This window comes from Coturnix japonica, chromosome 4 (assembly GCF_001577835.2).
Source record: "Coturnix japonica isolate 7356 chromosome 4, Coturnix japonica 2.1, whole genome shotgun sequence".
Taxonomy (NCBI): Eukaryota; Metazoa; Chordata; class Aves; order Galliformes; family Phasianidae; genus Coturnix; species Coturnix japonica.
The window spans coordinates 34,221,684-34,240,686 of record NC_029519.1 but is presented as its reverse complement, the minus strand read 5'-3'; the positions used below and the strand labels follow the sequence as shown (position 1 = coordinate 34,240,686).

The 19,003-nt window shown below is 35.7% G+C and overlaps 1 protein-coding gene across 1 annotated transcript in view; it reads left to right on the top strand.

Moving 5' to 3' along the window:
* GSTCD (glutathione S-transferase C-terminal domain containing) overlaps positions 1-19,003 on the top strand; it is a 48,038-nt gene that overhangs the window by 4,488 nt on the left and 24,547 nt on the right. The window contains exons 3-5 of the mRNA XM_015861427.2: positions 1,735-2,196; positions 3,414-3,668; positions 4,373-4,466. Coding sequence (XP_015716913.1) covers positions 1,735-2,196; positions 3,414-3,668; positions 4,373-4,466 — 811 coding nt within the window. The remainder of the gene's footprint in view (positions 1-1,734; positions 2,197-3,413; positions 3,669-4,372; positions 4,467-19,003) is intronic.

Here is a 19,003-nt window from a genome sequence, read left to right as displayed (position 1 = left end):
AATGGAGTACTCTGATGTAAACTCTTAATATTGATATTTACCATGTGGAGAAATATCTGTATTTTATCATAAGGCAAAAACTGTTCTTTTTGAGGATATAACTTCAGCAGCACAAAAAGAACCTTAAAATTCAAAAACTAGGTCAGATCTTTGCTTCACTTTTGGCAGTACAGTCTCAGTGGGTTATTGCTGTGTCTGCTCCAGTTTTAAGTTAATTAAAAAGCACCTACTAACTAGCTAACATTAGTTAATTTTTTCACAGAACGCCACTTTCTCTGTGTGCTGAAATGTAATATCTGAAGGTGGGGTGTTATTATGTGCAGTCATGGATGTGGCTATTGCAGCAAATACAGCATCTTCAAGCGCGTCATTAGGACCTAATCCTATATGATTTGTACATGACTAATTTAGTCTGAAGAATCTGAAATCTGATGAGAAATAAGTGAGGGACACTACTGGGTTTGTGGAGAATACAGGAATCAAGTCATAATCTTGCAAAGTTTGCAATAGATTTTTTGAATATACTTACATGTTACTATTAATATAGGCATTTCAGAATTTAAACTAGTAAAGCACTTTCCAAAGTTTTGCCCAGGATGTGGCCTTTGTCACAGCCCTACAAATGTAAACCTGTTCACAACAGTCACTGCCATATTTGCCTTCTTATGCTTAATTTACACCTTATGAATAACCGTGTTTCAGATCTGTCACAGCTAATGCCTGTCTTCATCCCCTTTCTGATACTGATTTGTGAAGGGACATTGCATATATACAAGCTTATCTTCAATCAATCCATATAGATAATTAATTACGTGCCTTTAGATTATTCTGAACTTGAAATACATGCTCTGATAGTTTGCTACTTAAAGATATGAAAGGTAACTGGTCTGCCAGGAAACCAGTAAAAATTAATCCCTGTGTAGCAGAGGTCCTTAACTGAAGACCAAATGAAGTTTTACTGGAATGATTTGGGCATTGTAAATGGTTGTCCAAAGAAATGAAATTATCCCTGGAAGATGTTTCTTGGTAAACTAATATAATGTATTTTTATTAACTAATTCTGAATGATGGTAATTATAGCTTTTACAGTGTGCACCTATGTCAATACTGAGTGTTTCCTTGGAGAACAAGGGAAATTGGATTTAAATGCACAATGTTTGTTCGGGAAAAGCTAGAAAGAGCAAACTAAAGATTTTAACAACTGTTATTTAAAAGTAAATAAAAAGGTTATTGAATATTGAGTTTAGTGTACAGTACTGGCATGCTGTGCTGACTGTATCTGTGAATTCAGTAGCATTCTCAGGGAAAACAGGGTAGAAGACTGCAGTTGATTTGATATCACATCCTAAAGTAAATAATAGAGAACAAGAATGACGTGAAAAGTTATTGCTTGGTTACACTAAAGTTTCTTAATGTTGCATGCTAAGAAAAAAAGAAGAGAACTAATCCAAAGCATTTCTGTACAGTAGATGCTTTTTGTCAGTTACGCAGCCAGCCAAATCTTATGCCAATAAAAGGGAGTAAAACCACACTGTATTGGATAACACGTCATCCTGTTACATATATAAACTTCTTAACTCAGCTATCGCAAAAGTAATACAGAATATTTGAGCTCCTAAGGTTATCAAAGGATGTTGTTGCTAACTTTGGCTGAAGCTTCCTTGTTTAAAGTAGACAAAAAGGTACCTTGGATTTTATTTTGTGTTGTATTTATTAGATAAATGTATTTGACAGGTTAGCCAGTGGACCAGACTCTGTGAGATCAGCATACCTCTGGCTGTTGAAGGATTTTTGACGGCATCTCCTGAGCACTGTCAGACTATTCCTGCTGACATTTTACAGCTTGAAAGAAAACTTGGAGAGCCTGTCCGAGTCCATAACGATGACAAAATTCGAAGGCAAAAGCTTCAACAACAGAAGGCAGGTGCCAAGGCTGCAGTATCTGTGCTTGAGAAAGAAGCAACTGAAGAAGGGAAAACAGTGGAGGTACATGGACATCCACTTCCAAGTTTGGAACTGAGTGTAGCTCTCTCTAAGCTACATGTCCAAGAGGTATCACATGCAGTCAACAGAGAAGCCCCTCTCATCAGGAGAACAAAAACATCTGACCTTCCGCCTTTAGACCACGTTTTTGCAGAGGGGCTTTATTTTACCTTGGCAGATATAGTGCTTTTACCATGCATCCATCAGTTCCTGGTAAGACACCAAGTTCTGCAAAAATTAAGCTATCTAGATGTACTTTTGTAAGAACTGGAAAATGGTGAAATGTGTTCATTTAAAATATGTTAAAATGTGAGCGTAACTGTACAATTACAAAACAGATTGATGAGATCAACAGCATTTATTTCAAATAGTACTTAATAAACATTCTTGCTACTCAAATATAATGCTGAAATACTTTGGCAGGAAGTTGGCCAGAAAATTCCTGCATGAGAATATTTAAAATGGACACTTGTAGGACATTACAATGTGCATGAAACAAAAGTAGGTAAGTGTGGACCTATTTCAGTTTTGGATACTGGGAGGGCAAAAGAAAAAATGTGTTATTTTCCTTTTTGTTGTTCTTTTACTATATCAGTATTATCTGAACTGAAATTCTTTTCACCTAAGGCTTGAAACTGTTACTTTGTGTTGACATAGAATGCTCTTTTAGGGAGGAGATCAAATTAAAGAGATTTGGAGACTAAAGTGGCTTTTCAGAGATGTAAATGTTTGAGTTTCCTCGCTGTATCAGAGCTAAAGAGATACTTGGGTATTGTATAAAAAATATAATAGCTTATATGACTGGTGTATAGTTTCTTGAGATTTTTTTATGGAAGATTTTTCTTCGTTTACAAATATTTCCATTTAAAACAGTGTGGGAGGATTTCTGATCTGCTCATACCTCTGTATGTTAATATTCTTAGCCTCTGCTCTTGTTTTCTTCTGGTTCCTAGAAACGATTCCTTCAGTGGGGACAAAACATTCCTGTGTAGACAACCCTGTCTTATTCTGTCTCAAATGGATGTTTTTATTACCAAGTCCTCTCATGAAGTAAGCCGGTTTCTTTGCACATCAGTAGATAAAAGATGGATGTGTAATGCAGTATTGTACCTTCATATCAGCAAACTTTTTATTTGTTTGTGCAGCACTGCTGTTATTTTGTTAGGTCATTTTAAATAAAGCTTTGTATTCTCCTCTATGTGAGGTCTGATCACTTTGACCAAGCTCAGAAGAGAGGTGTTATGTCTGGAGAGCCAACTTTTTTGGCTTATGCTTCAGCCCCTCAAACCTCAGTAAAACTTTTTTTTGTTGTTCATAGTATTTTTGCTGCTAAACTGTTTTCCACAGCTACGTACAGCTAATGCCTTCTCCATGTTGCTCATGGGAAGAAATTGACAGTAGCAAGTTACCTTTCCATTTTGTGTTTCTAGGTTTACAGCAAAAAGCAAGGCAAAGATCTGGTAAACTTGCCTCTGATCTCCAGTTGGTATCGAAGAGTTCAGCAAGTACCTGGAGTGAAGAAAGCAGCTGATAAATGCAATATGCAGCTTCTCCAGCTTCCGGAGTTGATACCTACACCAGAGGACCACCTAGAAGACTTCTTTCCAGTTCCTAATGACTGTGAAGAGGAGCATGAAGACAGTCAATTTATAGGTGGTCCAAGGCCAACTATGACTAAATTAATGGTAATTTTTTTAATCAGCTGTCTCAGTTATCTTAATCTGTCTTAAGTATACTTATTTTGAGACAGCTGACATTTATTACAATCGCAGAATCAAAGCCTGTGATAGCCTTAAATTATCTAATACATTTTTTCTGTCTTCTGTCTGATGTGCATTGACTTAGAAGGGTTTCTATCCTTTTTGTTCAGTTAGCAGCATCTGGTTGTTCAGGGATAGAGTAAATGTGCTATGAAAGCCCAGTAAATAACATATAGTAACCAAAGTAACCTTTTGTTTTATTTATTGTATTTATATTCCTCTTCTAAAGGTACTTATAAAAAAATAATACAAATAACATTCTATGTTTAGCTTTAGTATTCTGTTTTTATTGTTGTTACTTCCATAGATCTTTGAATATCTGAGACACTAGTGAGTTTTGTTAAAGAAAACGCTTTCTTGTGTTCCATGGCTTTCTATATTTTATTTTACTTTATTGTATCCAGGTTATCAGCCTCTTTTAAATAGAATGGACATGGCTTTCTTGGGAAAATGGCAGAAATATGTAGTTTAAACTCCATGAAAAGTAGAGTCACCTGCCTGTTAAGTTTCATTTGAGCTGAAAGCTATGCAGTGTGATCTGATGCTATTAAATTTGGTGGGAATTTTACTACTAACTTCAGTGGATTAAAGATTGGGTCCCCTCACTTTTTTTTTTTTCTTTCACATAGGAGAGGGGTATTGAAGCAAAGTTTTCTCCTCATCCTTGCCCTGACTGGACCATAGACTGGACCAACTTGCCAGCAGCAGTTAATCCTGGAGAAGGTAAGGATTTTTAATGTACTCAAAGCACCTTTCTTGGTGATGCTACTTGACTGCATCATAGGTAAAGATGTCACTTGAATGTATTTCAAAGCAGTGTTAAATAGGTAAGTCCAATTTTAATTTTTTTTAGAGGGGTCAGAGATTTGTTCTTATGTAGCAAAAACATAAATGAAGTGGTTTGAATGTAATTTCTGATAACTGGTTATCTCAGCTCATTTGAGGATGTTAAGAGATTCAGTTCCTCTGGCATGTTGATTTGAGAATTGACACCACAATATTTATGACCAGATGAAGACAGAACACTTTAATAAAATCTTTTTAGGCCAACATTTAATGAATTCTGAATGTGGACAGATGGAAATTTCTGCTGTCATTATATAGTTCACTGACAGAGCCCCAGACTTGATGATATGTCTGCAGAAGAGTTATTTGTCAGAGCCATATCCTATTTAAAAGCATCAATAACATCCTAAGCTAGTGAGACACACTTCCTTTTAGAAGTGGAATCTTTGCATTCCATGATTGTTCCACAGAGCTATTGCTTGCATTTTCTTTATGGTACTCATTATTTGCACACTAGGGTGGTTTTTTTTTTTTTCATTTTTTTTTGTTTTGTTTTTAAACCAACTGTCCAACATAACTTAGGGTTACTGTAACACAAATCTTTTTCTGGAAGAAAGAATAATGAATGACAGATACTTGGCTGACACTTTGTTGCCCTGGAATTGTTACAATATATCTCACAAAGACAAGGGTGATTTCCTTCATTGCCAATAATAAATCTGCTAAATAAAAATTTACTGGGATTTGGATGTCAAAATGTTTTTTATAGCTGGACAACCATTGATCTTGGGATCCTATTTATATAAATTCTTTTTCAAAGCAGTTGGTTTGTCCTCTGAGGTAAGTTCTCAAGGACTCTCAGTGCGTTTACTGTTCATTGTGAGTGTTTTGCAAATACTGAGTGCTGTGTCAATAACTTGCTACTCTGCATACTCGCTCTCTAATTAGAGTAGAATAGAATGTTCTCAAATTTTATAGGACATTTTATATGAAATTTGCATTAGAATTATAGGAAGTTTTAGGAAGAAAAATAAGCAGATGAATTTGTTTTCTTTCTGTGATACGTAACATGCTTCCTCCTCCTGCCCCTTTCTTTCCCCCTGTCAGTAATACAAAAATAGTCTGGCTTAGGAGCTGCAGTTGCTTCATCTAGTATTAAATTAGCATAATCAAAACAAGTTTCCTTTTGATGCTAGTTTTTCGGGTTTGAGCCATTTCATTGTTCAGTGTGATCCCTGGTCTTGATTTTCAGTGTGCATAACTTGTGAGTTAAGGATTTGGCTATTTTTGTGCCTATACTTGAGATAAAACCTGTTGTCTTTGAAGACTAAATATGCAAGTATGTGTCATCCTATCTGTAAAATTCCCTTACCTATTTGCTAGGATGTTGCTTTGTGAAATGTTTTCTCAAGCCCCCAGATGCTCCCCAGCTCTCCTTATGCCACCCAGTAACACTTCCTTCTTCTTCTGGACAGGACCTGAATGCTAATCAGGTACTAAATGGCATTGTACTCTGTTTCTTCAGTCCAGTAAGACTCTTGAAATTCATCAGTTTGTACATTTTGAGGCTCGAAAGACGCTATGATCATGTATACCTGTTGGTATTTGATACAGCAGTGTTAGTGGTATACCAGACAACAGTCCTGGAAGATCAATGTTAATTTTGTTTCCAGAACTGACACGAGGATACTGCAATTTGATGTGACCTTTCAATCAGTGAGATACAGTGACTTTGTAACTCAGCACAAAAACAAAACAAAACACAACGACAACTTTTGAAAATGTTTCAGACTTTATAATATACAAAATTAGTGTTAATGATGAGAAAGGAGAAATATCCATGAGCTATGATGAGGTACTCCATTTTGATCCATCAACCATTGAAGAAGGTAGCTTCCCACAGAATTCCCTGTATTTTGGGTTAAGTGTTGGTTTCTTGGGTTTCATACCAAATGACTCCATAATGGTTCTCTAATTTCACTTTGATCAGAGAATACTGATGTTTTAGTAATAGCTGACTTTTAATTGAAGGAAAACAGGATTCAATGATGTAATTATCTTTTAGCTGATTTCAGTTTTTGACATTGGGTCCATATTAAAATTGTCTGTAATTGCTAACAAAACTTGCTACCATTAACTTGTGTAATAAATGCTTTATTATATTCAGAGCTGATTGATTTGAAATTGTAAGCAAGATTGATTAAATATATCCAAATTTCTTCTTGGATTATTTTGTGAAGGTAGGCCATGGTTATTTTGTTTTGTTTTGTATTAATATTAACTTTGGACTATTTTAGTTTTGAAAGATGCTTTCTATGACATGAATATGTGATGCTTAAAAGTCAAAGCTGTTTTAAAGAGTCTGATATTTTACTCAAATTCTCGCTAATCAAGAGGTGCAAATTCTGTGTTTTATTTTAAATGTTAAAATACGGTGTTTCTAAAATGAGCTCCAGGAAGTTATTCTATAAAACAAAAAGAGTTAGAAGAAAAACTTTAAAGTTTCCTATTTCCCTTCCAAGCATGTCAGAACTTTTTGAAAGACTTTGAAGATGTAAATTTTTAGTATTTTTTAGCCTACTTTAGTATCTCAAGCATCCTGAAGCAGGAACTCATCCTTCTTCATCTGATTTTTCCATATCAGACAGCTCTTTGTCTGCAAGCCATATGGGTAACAATCTAAGTGAAGCTCAGCTGAAGCTGATTCTCATTAACCTCTCCTTACAGCTATAGTTCAGCTGCACTTGTTTAAAAGCTTATAGTACATTTATGATTGCGCTGCATTTTGCAATTCAAGATCTGGAAAACCTGAGATGGCAATGGAGCCGTGTTGCTTCATGTTCTTAACAAATAGTTGAGAAATGAATAATTTCCAATAGCAAAGAGATGTTGGCTTGAATATAAGCAACATTTGAGGTTTTAAGTATATGAAAAGGAAGTTTATTGCTGCAATTTAGTTCTTTTACATGGCTTATCTTCAAAACAGTGTTCCTTCAAAACTTCAGATTTCATGTGGCTTATTTTTAACACTTTTCGACTGCTCTAGGATGTAGCATTGCATGGTTGACCCAAATCCAGTTTTGATGGGAGTTTGAATTAAATTATTATTTTTTTAATCTAAAAATCAGTATCTTTGTATTTATTTGGAATCTCTAAGTTACCAGTGCTACAAAGCCATGCAATTTGTCCATCACAATCATGGAATGGCTTAGGCTGAAGGGGACCTTAAAGATAAAAAAAAAAATAAATCCAGGACATATGGTTAGTTTGATCCAGAAAAACGTTCTCTTCTAAGACACAACATGTAGAAACTCACTGCTTTTAATGGTCAGTAAGGTGTACTTAGGAGTTACTCTGTGTACATGGTAAAGCTTTGTCTATATAACACAATGGTGGCACACTGCTTCCTCCTCTTTGTCAGGAAAACGCATGCATTAACTGTTTGGTGGTTTTACTGGTATTTTTTTGAGTCCTGTTTTTTCTTGAAGATTGTTCTGTAAGTTTTCTCCTTTAACTTAAATCCCTGCAATATCTGTATTAGTGTGAAACCATTGTACAGCTTGTATCCTTCCTGTGTCATCCACTTGCTATACATGAGAGTATTAGGATTCATAATTTATGGATTAGCATAGCTATGAAGCATAATTGACAAAAGAGTTTAAAGTTACTTTTTTCTCCCATTTCTCTGCCGTGTTTTTGTAGCTCACTTACATTGTTTTCTGCACATGGTAGCCGGGGGAAAGCTGAATTTGAAGTTTAACAGTCCAGCTGTAAAGTGAGCGTGACTGATGTATTTCTGCTACAAAGCCTTAAACAGTCCTTTCAAGTGAACGTATCAGGAGGCCTCTGCAGCATCATTTTTGACTCTTACTTTCCTTAAAGCCTAGCACTGATCTGTGCAAGCTTGTCTGTCAAGACAAAAATGCGTACCGGTTGAGTTGAAGTGTGTCTGTGTGTGTGTGTGTAACTTGTAGACATTACTGGCCACAGGAGGGCAGCAAAATCTGTTTGGATCCCAAATTGTAACTGCATGAATGGAGCTGTGCCCTGCAACCAAGGAGTCACCCAAGTGAAAATTAACAGGTCTGAGAACTGCCACGTGAAAAGTGCCTGATTCCTAAGTTCAGGATGACCAGCTAGAAAAAAGTGTTTTAAAAGGCTTTTATCTTCAAATTAGATTTGACAAAACATTTGTTGTATTGCTGGACCAAAAAGCATTAAGTGCAGAGCGCTGTCTGATTTGCTTGATGTCGTGTAAACAGATTGCAGAATACTGCCTGGTTTTGTGAATGTTTTTTGTGAAGGGTTACAGAGAGGAGAAGCTGATAGGCTCAACATCTTTGGGAATTTTATGTTGTGTTGTTGTTTGTGTGACTAAGGAGAATGTATATTTTCTGTGTTAGATACCAAAAAGTTTTATATGTCTTTATGTTTTATAGATTACGTGATCTCTATTATAATGGTCTTCAGAGATCCTATTAGATATTTGTAGATGGCAGAGACCTGCAATAGTTTGCTGCTCAATCTTCTGTCTTTGAAGTCAGAAACAGAGAATCAGGATGGGTGCTGTCATTTATAGTATTAGGCATTTTTAATAATGTTTGTAGTTCTCTTATTATGGGACTTTAAAGGAAATTTTAAGAATTTTTTCTGTATGGAATGAGCAATTCTAGCTTGTCTGTGTTGTAATGAGCAACCAGTACTTCCACCTGTTTTCTTCTGAGATCTAACTTAAGCATGTCTTGTGAATGTGCATATCAGATGACTGAGTTGTATGGAGTAATTTGAAAGTTGAAAGGAAATTTCATTGCAGTCTGCAGAGAGAACTGGTAAATGCCAAAGCCTATTCTGAGGCCTTGTATGGATTTAGACCTCCTAATCTTCTGGCTATTCTGATAATATCAGGCGCAGCTCTGCTGCAAATTCAGGACCTTGCTGTGTTTCCATTATTTATGTAAGCTAAATGGAATAATTGAATTAAGTGTCAAACTCCACAGCAGAGTTGATGAACTATAAACTTCTCTTTGTTAGTAAATGGTTATAGCGTGAGAAGTTGTGAGAGGTTAACTTTATTCATCAGCTGTTTAATAAGATTAACACACCAAGTTGCTAGATAACTGCTGTTCAAGAGTCTGTTCTTGACTTGGAGCTATTTTAATCCCTCCTTGCTATATGTATTAGTGAAGTATTCAATACTGAGGATAATGTAGCACTGATGCTGACTAGTTATTATAGCATGTCTAAACAGAAATCTTTATGCAGCAGTCTGTATCATTTGAACTTAAGATAGCTGATAGACTTGTGGTGTTTTTTAGATTTCCTAGATCAGAGTAAAAGAACTTAAACATCAGAGAGCAATTTGAAAAGTTGTTAGACCATCACAACTTTTTAAAAATAAAATCTTATTTTGCTGAGGTCTGCATTATATTCATGATACTCTATTAAATATTAAGAAAATGAAATATCCCGAATGAGTTATTTCTGAGGCTATTAATTGTTTCCAGCGTTTGTGGTTGGCTGATTTTTAGGTCAATTAACAATGTGGTCACAATAAATAAAAATGAGATTTATTTTGTAATTATTAAGCTAGGCGTTTTTTTTTTTCAGAAATGCAGTCAAACAATATGAATGACTTTGCAGTTTAAAAGTAGTATGTGCTAGGGATGGAGGTGGAGGAATGCTTCACTGCAGTACAGAAATTGTTACTATTGAGGTATTGTCAAGTTATGTGCTGCTTTAGTGGATTTCTGTGAGCTCTCCATTGACATGTTATGATGAGTTTATGGATCACAACACATTTTATTGTGGCAATATGATACCCTTGTGTATGTGAAACATAGTTTGAAACTAATGTTTCTGGCAGAAGCAGTGTCACATGCTGTCTTAAAGTTAATGGTAGTACAAGTGGCTGGACATACCTTCATTTACCCAGTTTTTATCTGTTGTCAAATTCAGGCACAGATTTTGTTTCCAGTCCATAAATCATTTCTGACAACATATGAGATAAGAAGGAATTTTTCTGTCTGTTGAAGTTACTTATTGTTTCCACCTGTACTTTCTGTCCGTGTTAAGAACCATGAAGACATTGCTTGATCTGGATACAGTCCCACTTTGAATAAGGTCAGGAGTTTATTTTAGCTCTTGGCCACAAGTTGTACCTGAGGAGGTTTAGATTAGACATAAGAAAAAACTTTTTTGCTCAGAGAGTGGTCAGGTGCTGGAATGGCTGCCCAGGGAGGTGGTGGAGTCGCCATCCCTGGCAGTGTTCAAGAGGTGTCTGGATGAGGAGCTACGAGATCTGGTTTAGTGGCTTGTGGGAGCAATGGGAGTGGGAGGATGGTTGGACTAGATTATCTTGTAGGTCCTTTCCAACTCTGTGATTCTATGATTCTGTTCCTGAAAGTGGGGTTCTTGGGCTACAGTTAAAGTACACTTAAATCAGCAATTTTGAGGAAAACAGCTCTGCTATATGTTAAGGGAAAAAAATTACCTAAACTTAATAGAGGATTTTGTTGTGAGTGATTCATAATCTCTTCTCAGTAGTTTGATACTTTCTAAGATTTAATTACATGAAGGAAAGGCCAGACTACTGTATGCTTGGTGTTTTAGTGAAGGTGGTATTAATTATTTTGTACTTGAAATGCATCTTCTCCAGATGGTCTGGAATATCTTCTGACAAGTTAATTTTTGGCGCATGTCTCATGTCAAATTTCTGGCCTCTTACCATAACAATATCAAAAGGAATTTGCATCCTTTAAAAACTTTAGAAGTTTTGAAAAGCAAAAGCAAGTGGAAATTCAGTTCTTTGTAGAGTTATCTTGCAAGTGTAGGAAAAATGGAAAATAATCCTTATATTAAAATCAGTCAAATCTAATCTAAAAAAATAAAGCCTTTTTCCTTGCTGTTGTGGAATGTGAACTTAAAAATAAATAAATAAGTGTTAAAAGGATTTATTTCAGTTTGTCACCAAGTTTTTGGTCTTTGTGTTTGTGCTTCGGTTGCACATGTAAGTATAGCAAGTAGAAAAGCTGAGACAGCATTCACTTACTAGTTACATGAAGAAGTCCTTAACTGGAATTTACTAATGTGACTCACTGTTGAAATACTCTTAATTCTGCTTAAATGCTTCTCAGTATCCCACTTGCAGATCTTTACTGTGTACAAGAAATATGAAGTGAAGCATATATAGACCCATCTACCAAAGACTAGAATGTCCTTTAGTGATATGGACTTATAACTGTTCTGGGCACTTTGATAAATGAATAGTAAACTGGACAGTGTTTTCACCTCAGCTCTTCTTGTTGCACTGCAGTCCTTCCTTTATTAGGAAGGGTGTGCTGAAAAATACAAAAACGAACTCTTAAATTTCTTAGTGTTATACAGACTCTCCTTGCTAGCCTAGACTTTGTGCTTGATGTTTTGAAGGCTGAACTGAAAGTCAGCTAAGTCTGTAAATGATTCTAGGCTGCTTTTATGACATTCAGGGTATGAAAACTTTCTTTTCTATCCTTCATCATCTAAAGACATTGCTATTCCTATCATTTGGTGCAAGTGCAGTGGGACATAATTAAACAGTATATTGAGGAAAGATGGCAGGTGCATTTTATATAAGAAGGAAGCAACTTTGATAATACTTACAACCATGCCCCCTATTTCATTTGTGTTTTATAGTGATATTGGGAATATTTTGCTTGAAATGTTATCTTTTTATCTGTCTGCATCATACTTATGTTTCTGTGTCACTGATAGAATTTATTATAATAATTGTATATTTTATTCCATCTCAAATGCTCAACTTTCTCGTTCTCTGTAAGTCCCCTGTTTGTTGTTGTGCCATGAATCTTGAAGGCATTACTTGGACGCGTCTTCTTTTGGTAAGTGCACTACAACACACTTTCAGTTTATTTTGCTGCAGAACAAACCACGGAAATAAGTATGAGAAACTGCCTTATTCTCATGTCACCATGGCTGTTATCATGGGTGCTTTTGGTGTGACTTCCTTCACTTGCAGTTTGTGAATACTTTGCTGTCTTGAGCTTTCTAATTGTCTTGGACATCTGTTGGACTGCAGAGTACTGAAGCCAGGGACTTCTCTGTTGTTTGTGTTCATGTACTCCTTAAAATTCTCAACAGAAGCAATGGTTTCATTGCCAGATCTCTTTGTAGTACAAATCTAATCTGAATTAGACATTGGCATACTACTGTAACTGTTACAAATTAGCACATGATTTGGAATTTTTGTTTAAGTTTGTCTGTGCTAGCTCTGAAGAGACACTTGAATTTTGACTTGACTTAAGAGATCAGTGCCATAGATAGGAAGCATTTATTCTAGATTAAAGCTTTTCAGCACAAGCTAATTGTCCAAAAACAAACAAACAAACAAAATACCCAACCCCACAAAAAAACCCTGCGTTTTGAGCCCCCAGAGTAATAACAGATTAATGTTTTGCAATAAGAGGAAGCTGCACTTTTTGTCTGGTTCTAGAAGTTCTCAAAAATAATTTAAGAACTTGTTTAGCTGCCACATGATCTATAATCCTCTCTAGTGCTTAATTTTATATATGCCCCTAATTATAGACCTTGTGCCTCAAGAGCTTGCTGTCTGGAGATTGTCCAACTTTCTTCCTAGGAGGATCTGACTCCATAACTTCTTCTGTATACTGCCCGGCACTTAGATTTCACTTGGATCATTTCCTATAGAAGAAAATATGATGATTTAGAACATGGCAGAGTTAATGGGCATCTCAGTCCTAATATCCCGTCCTTCTTCACTTGACAGTCTGAAAGGATGTATAGCCAGTTCATTTTACACATCTCACTACCATCAAATTTATTTCCCACAAACTATGAAAACCTTTTGAAATTAAGTCTTAACTAACATAGAAGCAATGTTGTGTTTTGATCTTAATTCAGTTATATGACTATCTTTGAAATAACTTAGCTGAGATAGCTCTATCTTTGATAACTGTAAACTATCGAAGCTAAGATCATACTAAGGGTTACATGTTTGCTTTTTGTTTAGTTGGTTGTTTTCTTTTTGTTTATTTTTTTATACCAGGTGTGTATGTTATAGCAGCAAGTCTTCATTCTGTTTTATCCAGGCAGGTGCAGTTGTTTCTAAGACAACATGCATATATTAATTTAAAATAATTGCTTGGATATGCATTTTTACCAATACTTACTTCTGGCTTTCGCTTCTCTTGAAAATCTCAATTAGATTAGATTTGACCTAGCACTTGTTTGTGATTTCTATGGGAGTAAGAGGAAGAGATGATGGAAGAAAACAAGATATTATTTACCATGCAAGCATAAAACAATAGGAAAGTCCTATGGAGGGTCTTGTAGCCAGGGATTCTAGAGGTTTTTTTTCCTAAGCAACTTCCAGAATCAAGATAAAGGGTTAGGAAAGACTGCTTAGCCTTGAACAGCTTACAGCTTACTTACTTGCAGCTGATTTGGCCCTGTAAGTGAACCATAAAGTAGCTCCCCAGCTTTATGGTTTTGTACCAATTCTGAAACTATTTGCATTCAATGGTGGTTTCTGTATTGGACTGAAAATAAGTAAAAATAAATGTTGCTGTGCTTATATTGTAGAATATAATGTAGAAGCTAATCTCAAATTTTACACCTAGATCCTGTAATTTCAGCCTGAATAGCTTACGGTGGTTTTTATTTTGAAGACATTTCATTTTTTAATCAATATAAATGGAATTTTATTTTCTTTGTGACACACTTTGTCTGTGAAAATCAGTCTTCTAACTCTTTGTCCTGTAGTTTTCCTGAGATCTGTAGAACTGCTTCTTTCTTTCTTGCAATGACTGATCTTCACTGATGTTGAGACTTTCAAAAGGAAGTATGGCATTTCTGATTTACACTGTCAAAAATGAATATTCATTGGTGTCCTGGTTCAAAATCAAGCAAGTTAAATATCTTGCAACAAATCTGTAATGCTGTAAATCAGTTAGTTTGGGTCCTCTGTGTAAACATTTGTTAGCGGCGCTAGTTTTTGAGAGAAGGATGTGCATTTTGAAGTAACATACAGTGTATGTGGATGTTTGATGCTTTCTTAAGTTAGCCACTGATCCTAGTGATTTTATTTAATGATATAAGTTTAGGCAGCAAAGATCTTTTTTTGAGCATCCCGTTGCTAGCCCACTTCTAGACTCATTCTTTATAATTCAGGTTTCTCCTGTGAAAATGTGTTTCAGATTTATGCAAAGTAATTACAATTGGCAGGTCATTAATAGGTTTTGAGGAAATTTAACAACAGAAATAAGTGTTTGTTTACATGATTTCTTATAGTTCATCTGCTCTACTATATGACAACCAATACAAATCAGTAATATAACCATTATGCTAACTTTGTTGTTGTTCCTATCTTCTCTAATGTATACGAACCCAATCTATTGCTGTACAATTTTTGTGAAGCAATTTGAGTGTGAAACATTCCATAGTCCCTCCCTACATTCCCAGTCTTTTTTTGGGAAGTTTATTTATTTATTTATTTATTTATTTATTTATTTATTTATTTATTTTTAAAGGTTGGAAATGATTTCTTACTTAAATTTTGTTTTTCTTGAAAAATAAAGCAAAAGCAATTTTAAGCTAACAGAACAATTCTTAATCCTGAGTTGTATGCTGCTTTAAAAACATCTGCCAAGTGTTTTACTTTCCATCTTATCTACAGCACGTATTTGACATTCCTCCTCTTTTGCTTGTTACCAAATGCTTTGGCCTAGCTGTGATCCCACTTGATGGATTTAATTAATTTTGGATAAGTAAAATGCAGAAAATAAATCATATCTTCAAGAAAGATTTATTTTTTTAGAGCGTTTTAAATCCAAGCTGCTTTGTAACCAAAGGTTAGGTTATGCTCTTCCTATATTTGCATCCTCCATTTTTTTTTTCTTTGATTATGGCTAATGCATCTTTTACTTCACTCTGTATTTTAACTGTGATTTAAGGATCATATCTAGGGTTACATCCTACTTGTCAGGAGCAAAGTAGACTACATGGCAGAGAATGTTGAAATCATATTTGAGCCTTAATATCAGAAAAATTTACTTAAAAATCAGCTTGTAGGCATTGTAATGGCAGATGGTGGAGCTGAAAAGCACTGCAGTGACTTTCCTCAAAACACACTGGTTGTGCATTATCTGGCTTTGTGCTAAATTCAGACCACACGGGTCAATGTAAATGTGTGCATTCATATTTTCGTTGTCAGAAAAATGAGCAGATTTTGTACTATATTTTTCCCTGAGGATTATGTAAGTTCATGTCTTCACCAAGTGTCAGGTCCTGCATTTTGGCTGCAACAACTCCAGGCTTAGGGCAGGGGGGCTGGAAAGGTGCAAAGAGGAAAAGAATCTGTGGGTGTGAGTCAGTGCTTGGCTGAATATGATCCAGCAGTGTGCCCAGGTGGCCAAGAAGGCCAGTGGCAACCTGTCTTGCATTAGAAATAGGAGAACCCAGTAGGAGCAGGGAGGTGATTGTCCAGAGTGTCCAGAGAAGGGCAGTGAAGCTGGTGAAGGATCTGAGCACAAATCTTATGAGGAGCGACTGAGGAGGCTAGGACTATTGAGTCTGGAGAAGAGGGGGCTCAAGAGAGACTATATAGCTCTCTACAACTGTCTAAAAGGAGATTGTGGTAAGGCAGGGGTAGGACAAGAGGGAATGGCCTCAAGTTGCACCGGGGGGTTCAGGAATTTCTTCTCAAAGAGTGGTCAGGCATTGGAACAGACTACCTAGGGAAGTGGTGGAGTCACTGTCACTGGAGATGCTTAAGTAAAGACATGGTACTTGGGGACATGGTTTAGTGGGCAATGTTGGCGATAGGTAGAAGGTTGGACTAGGTGATCTTAGGGGTTTTTTCTAACCTCAGTGAGTCTATGGACTCTTAACAGTAGCAGCTCCTAATGGTGTTCAGTCAAGAGTTGCTACTCTGGGATAGAAACAAAGCCAATCACATAAATGTTAAGGTTCTCACTCTATTTAACATGTTCTTTCAGTTTTGTATCAAAAAAACACTGTATAGTAGTGTTCTGTATTATCTGAATCTCCCAACTGACTTAACCTCTGTATGTGTCAGAAATGGGAAAAAGCCCTTTTTTTTTTTTTTTCATTTACTTTTCTGAGGCATTTTCAATAATAATTCATTAAGTAAAAACCGAACACATCGTGAACACAGAACAATTTTGTGGAGAAATCCTCCCTGTTGGATTATAATCTGTAGTGCATTCTTAAGACATGCAGCTGTTTGAAAGTGTATTTCATTATTGTGTTTTTAACAAATGGTAACGAATAGCTTATGGCAATAAAATGCACACTTACTGCCTTTTCTTCCTTCCTTTCTTAACTGGAGGGAGAGAGGGTGGGAAGGCAGTGAAGGGATAATGGCAGTAACAGATTACTTTACATGGAGTATCTTGAACTTTACTGCACATTAGAAAGATAAGATGAAGTCACAAAATCAGGTTGTAAGGCTGGTTTTAGAACTTTACTTTGCTTTTTAAAGGACTGTAGTTATTCTCAGTTCCTTTAAAAGAGGAAATTGTGCCTTCCTGCATGTAGATTTCAATTAAAATTAGAGACTACAATAATAGAATTGTCTGAGTGATTATTATGAAAAGCATTTAAAATGATTTTTTCCTGTGTTAGATAGTAACTATTTTAATTGGGTCATCAAAGTAACAATCACTTAAAATTTTTCTTTAATGTGTATTTTCCCAGAGATAAAGATGTTCTTGGAGATGGGATGAAAAGTTCAGGAAAAAAACAGTCAAGAGATTAAATAGGTCCTATTTATAGCGGTACAAACAAGTTGTTTAAATTAGACTAATAAGCATTTTTTAGGTTTTCCCTCTGTAATTCCATCTAGTAATCGCTGGCCCCTAACATGCTGCACTGCACTCTGCTGAAGTTCTGTTGTCTTTGGTGTATTCCATTTGAAAATACTTTTCTTTGATCTGGAGTTGGGACTTAGAGTAGCTTTTTGCTCTTAATATTGTTGACTGCATTCCGATCCCAGTTTTACAGCGGGTTGATTATGCGCGTTATGTATTTATCTCATGTTATTTTAATCGCATTTCTTACTAAGGCAGATGTTTTGGTGAACCTGCCTTCCGGCACTTAGATATGTGTTTTCTTTATAAATTTTTGAAGGCAGATGTAGCCTTAGCTTGGTTTGTTGGTTGGTTCACTGAAGTTTCATCTGATTACTTTCTACTGGAAAAGAGTTCTTTATTTCTGCTGGCTTCAATACTGAAGTATTTATGGAAATTCAGCGAGCTGTTTGAATGACTTCAGTCCATACGATCCAGTTTTTCTCTCTCCTTAAAGATGCTTGTCTCATTTTGTTAAAATAGAATAAAGTAATTAAAATGTATCAGAAGACAGAGGGAAGAAAAACACAGGTGTCTTTACTTTTTACAAAGAAGCAATGTTGACGAGAGAGAGTGGGAAAACACTGTCATAGATTTTCTTCTCTAAATAATTTAATATGGAGTTTCCATGCTGGATATAGGTTCTTGTGTGACCTTACTGTTTACATACAAGGCCTTAAATACGGTAGTAGTTTAGACATTGTGTCTGTTTACTGTACAAAGTTAAGCTGAGAGTACTGTTGTTTGTCCAGCAGCCAGCTGGTCAGTTGCTACATAAGGGCCAAATGAGTCATGTCATTGTTTCCTAGGGCTTTTTAAATGCAAGGCCTAGGGGATTCTAATAGACTACTGAGCTGGTGCCCGCTGTTTCATTAACTTTTTTTCTATTTAAATTACGCTTTCTGTTTCAAAGGTGGTTGAAGGGATTTATGCATTATTCCCGGCTATTTGCTTTCATAAGCTAGAAAGAATAATACAGAAGGCCACCCTGCAAAAAGCAGCTTACTGCACAAGTAAAAGGAGGTTTTTTGTTATTGGAATCATTTGTTGGGCAGGAAATGCCTATTGCAAATATTCTTTGCCTTGGAAGCTTAAGTTTTGCTACTTCTTTTGGATTTTAGGAAAGTGAATCAACCTGTGACAGTCCTTGAAACTGGAGTTATATTTATTTCTTATTAATGTCAGTAGGGAAAGACTATTTTTTTGTTCCTTTTTCAATGGCATTATATTTATGTTACAGAACTGTATACCTGTTTAGCTTTTCAGTAGTGTTTCTTACTGTGATCTTACAGTGGATCATCTGGAGTTAAAATTTTTTCTATCTGTAGGCAACTAAACATGGCTTGAATTGATAGACCCACATTGTCTCTGTTTAACTTCTATTTTGCATGTGCTCTGTGCTAATGTTTGCACTATATAGCATAAGGCTCTTCTGTTTTATTAGAGAGGTGTTTTTTCCTTATGGGTTGGCCTTCAAAAATGCATTAAAATGTGTTTCATACCATTGTATTCTTTTAAATTTAATGCAAAATGTTACTGTCTGTGTGTTTCTATTTTATTTATTTATTTATTTATTTTTGACAGGATGGTTTA